This window comes from Filicampus tigris, chromosome 10, assembly GCF_054856515.1.
Source record: "Filicampus tigris isolate MCC_2025a chromosome 10, RoL_Ftig_1.0, whole genome shotgun sequence".
Lineage (NCBI taxonomy): Eukaryota > Metazoa > Chordata > Actinopteri > Syngnathiformes > Syngnathidae > Filicampus > Filicampus tigris.
Genome location: NC_141226.1, coordinates 18,180,066 through 18,187,524, shown reverse-complemented (window position 1 = coordinate 18,187,524; position 7,459 = coordinate 18,180,066). Strand labels below are relative to the sequence as shown.

The 7,459-nt window shown below is 40.0% G+C and overlaps 1 protein-coding gene across 2 annotated transcripts; it reads left to right on the top strand.

The window, feature by feature from the left end:
* The first annotated feature begins 459 nt into the window (after window positions 1-459).
* ube2v2 (ubiquitin-conjugating enzyme E2 variant 2) lies at window positions 460-7,214 on the top strand. 2 transcript variants are annotated; one of them, XM_086043257.1, is made up of 5 exons: window positions 532-562; window positions 1,737-1,793; window positions 4,871-5,019; window positions 6,198-6,323; window positions 6,404-7,214. In XM_086043257.1, the coding sequence occupies exons 1-5, from the start codon at window positions 547-549 to the stop codon at window positions 6,548-6,550; spliced, it is 495 nt and encodes a 164-aa protein (XP_085899383.1). In that variant the 5' UTR covers window positions 532-546; the 3' UTR covers window positions 6,551-7,214. The 2 variants fall into 2 exon arrangements, with proteins under 2 accessions (XP_085899384.1, XP_085899383.1); XM_086043258.1 differs by lacking the exon at window positions 1,737-1,793 and having other exon boundaries at window positions 460-562.
* Window positions 7,215-7,459: the final 245 nt, after the last annotated feature.

Here is a 7,459-nt window from a genome sequence, read left to right as displayed (position 1 = left end):
AAACTAGGGTTAGGGTTTCCAGCTAGGGTTTCAAACTAGGGTTAGGGTTTTCAGTTAGGGTTTCAAACTAGGGTTAGGGTTTCCAGCTAGGGTTTTCAGTTAGGGTTTCAAACTAGGGTTAGGGTTTCCAGCTAGGGTTTCAAACTAGGGTTAGGGTTTCCAGCTAGGGTTTTCAGTTAGGGTTTCAAACTAGGGTTAGGGTTTCCAGCTAGGGTTTTCAGTTAGGGTTTCAAACTAGGGTTAGGGTTTCCAGCTAGGGTTTTCAGTTAGGGTTTCAAACTAGGGTTAGGGTTTCCAGCTAGGGTTTCAAACTAGGGTTAGGGTTTCCAGCTAGGGTTTTCAGTTAGGTTTTCAAACTAGGGTTAGGGTTTCAAGCTAGGGTTTTCAGTTACTGATTTTTGATTAATAAAGGAATTTAAACAAAAATAAAAACCTTCCAGACAAGGCGGTGTCGCGGGAAGAAGAGGGCGTGTCGCCCGTGTCTCTCGCCTTGCCGCCGCGTCGTGACGTCACACTTCTCTGCGCTTCTGGACTCGGCTGAAGAAAATGGCGGCCTCCTCAGGTCTGTGTGCCAAACAAACAACTAGCATTTAGCCAGCCTACAAATAGATATATTGCGGCGATCTCGAGTTCTCAGTTACCCTTAGCTACGCTTTGGTTCCGCTCCGGCGCTCACGAGAGAATTGCTTCGTCAAAAGACACAATGGTGAAAAGCGCCATGTAATGCGTGTAGCTAGTGTGTTGCTAAGTAGTAGCTGAGGCGTTGTGGTTACACGCAATAACTCATGAATGCGTCTCGCTTCGAAAACGGACAAAGTACCAAGGCAGTGACGTATGTAAATTCATCATTTTTGTTTCAAACAAACGACATAAGTGTAACGAATGCCCGCTAAGATCAACCGGGCGACAGTAGCATTGAGCGGTGTCCGTCAATTGACTGTCGTCTCAGTGCTAAGTGGGACTAGCCTAGCCGCAATAATAAAGCGAGCGTGTGGCTCTTGATTTGCTGCAATTTTATGTTGACTGTGCCCACAATAGACACAATGCGCCTCGCCTGTTAGCGTGTCCGGCTATCTGCGTTACATGTCACCCATGTCAGGTGACGCTAGCGGCATCTTGTCGCCTTAGCATTTCTATCGACAGCGTTTTCGTTCTGTTTTCTTTATTACACCCTACATGGGGGCTTTTCATATTCAACATAAACTGCACATTCGTTGGGGTTTTGAATGAGTGTGTGGTTAAACATTCTTGTCGTCTAACGTTGCCATGCTTTGTTTCAGAAAATAGGCGAGCCCGTCATCTAGCGATTTAGAGTAGCTGCCTCAAAGTTGCTTTGTAATCATTTTAAAACCGCTTTCTTACCACATTGTTAAAAACGCTTGCTTTTCATCTGCGTGAAAGGAACCATATTTAAATCGTATTCGTGGCACAGCTTCATGTTTAACATAGCCAGGTGTTATGTTTCTCGTGGGTAAATAACATGGGGTGAAAATAGCAATGGGGTACGCCCAAAATATAACAACTCGGAATTGCCCTCGTCTATCACTAACCTATGCTAATGCAGCACGAAAGTCAAGACACCTCTCATAAATATAAAACAAGTGCCTAACAGTAACTGCATGTTCGTGGTTTGTTGTTTATGAATTTTCACATTTTGCTTTTTTTTTTTTTTTTTTTGTAACTTAACCTCCATTATTCACTGATAAAGTCACCCATTCGCTGTTTTTTGTGGTCAGTCCAAAGTGATAGCTGTAATGCTTTGGCACATCTTGGGGACAATGAAGCAGTTTCAAGTGAGTTGAATAGCTTTTTTAGACAAAAGTAGTCCTTTGCTGGAATGGCGTAGCTGCACTTTTATCCTGCGGGGGAAAAAGGTGCCCAGGTCTATCTCAGGGGGTTTGCAAAACATGGTGGCAGGGTTTGGCCGCTATTGGTTCATTGTATATTTGAAACGATACCATAAACATAAAAAAAAAGACTCTGAAATTCACTAGTTCTTTTTGCCAAGAAAGACTACCACTCCGGGTACAATTTTGCCCAAAAGTTTGCAGTTAAATTCCTCACGAAATACTACCTAACAAAACTACAACTTGCCAAAAAAAAAAAAAAAAGTATGAATAAAAATCACAGTAAATAAGACATAACCGTTGTATGGCTAAATTATGTGTCAAAACAAGTTTGGAACCTTGGAAAAGGTAAACCACTCTGTAATATACAAATATTTTTTGCTAAATGTAACCCAACAATCTAACTTCGGCAACACAGTCAGGTGTTTTTTGTGGGGTGGTAATAATCTCTTTGCTTTTTTGGGGGCCAAATACAACACCTCTCCTGATTTACATTTAGTGGCGGACTGAGTTTGTCAACTCCCCGGATGTGTGGTCTGATTGCTGTCAGCCTGACTGCTCACTTAAGCCGGCTAACCTCCTTGCTTATTTACATTCTCCGCAATACAGAGGCATAAACACATTTTTTCAAATGCATAGTTTAACCCCTCCCACATGTTTTAAAACACAAATGCAAAAATTTTGCAAGCATAAAATGGATAGAAAATACAGTACTGCACAGTATTGGAAGTGCTATGTGCTGTAAATACCCCTAGATGGCAGCAATACCTAAATTATATTCATTAGCTGGTAGTTTTGATGAACAACAAATAAAGCGTTCGACAGTGCTTCCCAAAGCATATCCATGAGTTTACTTCCAACCGAATTGTCAAGACCTTCAAAGGTGCGGGACACTTTGGGACCATTTCATCTTAAAATGAAATTGTTTCAGCAGCCAATCAGCACAAGAGAGCTAAACGTCTGACTTGCGTGAATGTGATTTTTTTTGTTTTTGTTACATGTTGCCTTTTACAGCATTTAATTCAATATTTGTTTCCAGTACTGTACTGTATTTATATTAATGTAAATATATTCATTGTTAATTAATTAATTCAGCACTTACACCAGCGAGTATAGTATAGTGGGGCTATGGTAGGTGACTAAGGTGAGCCACAATAACAAGAGTGGGTTGGCACTGTAAAATAGTCTTGATGTAGCTTTGATTCCGATAGGAGACATCACGTTGTCTTCTTTAGACAGCAAAATGATTGTGAGTGGATCAACATTTACAACAGCCAAGTGGGCCGCTCCATTTTTTCTTGACTTTCATCCTTTCTTGATTAAAAAAAATATATATATCGAAGTGGTTAGTGACTAGAGTTAAAATGGAAGGTAGCTACAATTCAAACAGTCCTTCCCCCCTTTTGTAAAATGGTGGTAAAGACTACTGTGAGAATCAATGGATTGTCTTTAAAGTGCTGGCCACTTTCCACATCTTCATCATTTCCAACACGGCGAGCGACTGTCAGGCTGCCGTATTCAGTGCCAAAGTTCCTCTCAGAACATTTTCCATGCGTTGAACACTCCTCCTTGTGACACTTTGACTGACTGCTTTGCAACCCTGTTATTAACTGGGCTGCTGTTATACCACGTCGGCCAGAAAAAACGCGGCCATTACCCTCAATCATTTGCTCAAAGAAAATCAGCAGTCAAGTCTCCTTGTGCTCCCTATGACAGAATTCTTTGAAAATGGCTGATTCATGAGCATGTCCATGCTAAAGATCTTTGTCACTGTGCATTAAGACGCCTAATAGGGATGTGGACACTGGACACTAACCACGTGGATCGATTGTTGGGAGTTGATAGTCAATTCATTGTGTCTTAAAGCAATTGAGGCAAAATGGAATGCATGACATGAACTACACCCACTCTATGGCAACTCAAACAATAACAATGATATTTCTGCAGGGGTCCTCGGTTTACGACGGCGTTTTGTTCTTACAGCAGTGATGTAGCCTGAATTTGTACTTAAGTCGAAACATGCCGAATAGGGTTTCTCCTCAGCCAGAATTTATAATTGATTTATTAAAGTATACAGTAATTCTATTTAAAAAAAATAAAAAAAACCTTATTACAGACAACTTTAATAAAGCTGAACTTTGGGGCGTCATTCTAATCATTCAGGCCCAACTAGTTTCCTGCATAAATGTGCATAGAGAAGAGGAGGTAAACATCCACTTTAATGTATTTAACAACAAGTGATGGTAATTAACGTTTTCGGCTCGAAAGTAGCGTTGGTTCTACTTGAAGCAAATGTTTTGTCACGTTGCATTTTATAGTTATACCAATCATAATAGTCAATAATAAATCACTGCGCTTCATTTTATCGCATTTGAATGTGAAGTGTGTTGGCTCGGAGCCTTTGGTACACTCTACCAATCATAATTTCAACCAGGCTTTTCATTTGATTGAAGTAGTATTTAATCTCCCCAGTCTTTGACACCAACATTTTTACTTTAGCAACACCTCTAACATCTGAACAGTGGTTTCATTCTATAAAATCTGCTAATTCAACATTTAGGAATGGCTTTTGATTGATCTGTTTAGTGAAATCCAATCACCAGAGCGACACCGGCTCACCCGTCTGTTGATCGTGAGCAACGCCATGATAAAGTTTACAAACGCGTCGTTCCCAGAATATGTCAGATGGTGAATAACGGGGATTTCCTTGTGCATCTTTTGTGCACCGCCCACACGCTTGAGCCAGAGATCCCCAATGAAGCGGGAAATAAAGCTTGAGTTGTCTTTTGTGAAGAGTTGCCATTTCCCTATTCTTGACCTTTGCCATATTTTGACGAAAGCATGTCACACAAAAGTTGTTAACTTAAAACACATGGGAACTGTTTGAAATTGTGGAGGAAAAAAATGAGATGAGTTTTCTTTAAAATGTCAAAGTGGTGCTGGAGTTGTAAAATGTTTTGACAATTATTTTGAATTGAAATACTCTGTTTATTCCTAATCAAATATGTTGTTGGTTGTTGCAGGAGTTAAGGTCCCACGCAATTTCCGCTTGTTGGAGGAGCTGGAGGAGGGCCAGAAAGGTGAAGGCGACGGCACAGTGAGCTGGGGCTTGGAGAATGACGATGACATGACTCTCACGCAGTGGACCGCCATGATCATCGGACCAGCCAGAGTAAGAACTTGCGCCTCGATACGGCTCACCTCCACCCCCAATATACAGTATTGCGGTTCATTGTTCGCGCCTCTGCTATATCACAATTTTTTTTTAAAGGTTTTTGTTTATATTGTTTTTTTTTGTTTTTTTTTCTACAGTATGCTTACTTACTGTAATGCCCTTGCATGTGGCAAAGGAGAGCCACAACACACTTTTCAGCCTTTTATTGAACACCGGAAGAACAGTAAACTGCTTAACACTATCCATCCATCCATCTCATCATCCATCCATCCATCAGGTGGAATCCTCATACCTCCAAAATCATCATTTTTCAGGAGACCCCAAAAAGGTCATGTTTATTCAAAAATTAACATTGCATCTTCAAAGAGAGCAAGACAAATGTAATAGTTTATTTTGGTCAATAATTTCTCAAAATAAGACTGGCCAATAGTATCCATTCGTGAAAAAAATTAAATTGACCCAATTGTGGAAGGTTATGGCCCGATGCCAACGATAAATATCGGCCACATAGCCTAATTGTCAAAGTCATTTTTTGGAAAGCAAGAAAAATACAATTTTTAGAACACACATTTTTATTGGGTATTTTTCCATTGGCTTACTTGTTTACCCATCTGGTTGAAATTTTTGTTACATTATCAATAAAATAATACCAATGTGGATTCTAAAAATTTTGTTTTTCTTGCTTTCCAAATATATTGAAAAATGACTTGGCAATTATTCAATCTCTAACTAACAAAAAAAACCAACTAACAAACTCGCTCAGAAAACTGAATTGGAAAAACAAAAGTCAAAACAAAAATATAAAACCTAACTATAATGAAAATTCCCAAACCTTTAACCTGTGTGGCACACCATCTCGCTAGCCCTGCCTCTCAAAGGCACATGTTCACACACACACACACACACCCCCCCACACACACACACCCACACACACACCCACACACACACACACACACACACTTAGAATATTTTCCATACATTTATGCTGGCATTTGGTTTGCCGTGATTAAGATACCTTTACAGCATGTTTCAAGTGTATGTGGGGGTGGGTGGGGCATGTAAAACTGTATGAAAAAGTTTTTATGTACGGTCTCAGTATCACAGATTTTCACCCTCGGGTCTGGAACGATAAAAGGGTGCACCATAAATCCTCTTTTACTCTCCTGTCTTTTCAGACCAATTACGAGAACAGGATATACAGCCTGAAAGTGGAATGTGGACCCAGGTACCCAGAAACAGCCCCGACTGTTAGATTTGTAACAAAAATCACCATGAACGGGATAAATAATTCCAACGGGACGGTAAGCCTTCTCCTCTCTTTCTTCCTATGCTGCGTCTGTTCACCGGCGTCACCTGTCAACTGTTTGTGTTTGTCCGGCAGGTGGACTCACGTAGCATACCAGTATTAGCCAAATGGCAGAATTCTTATAACATTAAAATTGTCCTTCAAGAGTTAAGGCGTCTAATGATGTCCAAAGAAAATATGAAGCTTCCGCAGCCACCAGAAGGACAAAACTACAGCACTTAATCACCATGGATTGTTTTGACCCTCTGTCTTAAAAAAAAAAAAAAAAAAAATCCTACATAGAAATATCATTTTCAACAAAAAAGAAACAACGACAAGAAAACAAAAGAAACATTGCACATCAACAGTATTGCCCATGCAAGAGCAGGATTGGACTCTCGTATTATGGCCTGGCTCTTTCAGAAAAAAAGAAAAAAAAATCCCTGCATCTCAGCATAAAAAATGCCAAGAAAAGCAGTTAATGAAGTGACTATTATGTTCAAGCTATACCAGCAAGAGTGCTGCTTTCTGCTTTCCCAATGATGGATCACTGATGAAGTTATGTGTACACCAGGGCCCGACGAGAAGCCCCCCCCCTTTTTTTGTTTTGTTTTTCACATTCAACATGCAGATGGCCCCATACGGAACTGTGACTGTAGTCTCCAAGTAGTGTCACGAGGTGAGAGATTTTTTTTTTTTGTTGAATAAATATATAAATATATATTATGTATTTGACACAATACCAATATTTCTGTTTTCGAGGTCTTTCTCTCTGACATGTAACAGACGTTGAAGCCTGTTCTGTTCCGGAAAAAAAAATAAACTTGCATTTAACTTCAAGTGAAAATGGCAGGTATATGAACTTGTGATTTTCCTGAAATTAAAACTCACTGCGAAAAACCAACAACATCCTGAATGCTTTTTAACTTGTTCTTGTTCAATTCTGCTTCACAGCCAAGAGGTTTTGGGTTCAAATCTCAACTATGAAGGGTCTTAGGTGTTTGTGTGTTCTCCCCGTACTTGACTGGGGTTTCTACCTCAATCTTCCACAGTAACATGCATTTTAGCCAGAGATAGACTAATATGTTTTTTTCTTTCAGGGCGGATACCGATTATTAGTCAAGACTGCTAACCGATATTTGGAGGCAATAT

Coding starts and splice junctions, on each gene's coding strand:
- ube2v2 (XM_086043257.1), top strand. Junction 1,794..4,870: donor GGACAATGAAGCAGTTTCAA/GTGAGTTGAATA, acceptor TGGTTGTTGCAG/GAGTTAAGGTCCCACGCAAT. Junction 5,020..6,197: donor TGATCATCGGACCAGCCAGA/GTAAGAACTTGC, acceptor CTGTCTTTTCAG/ACCAATTACGAGAACAGGAT.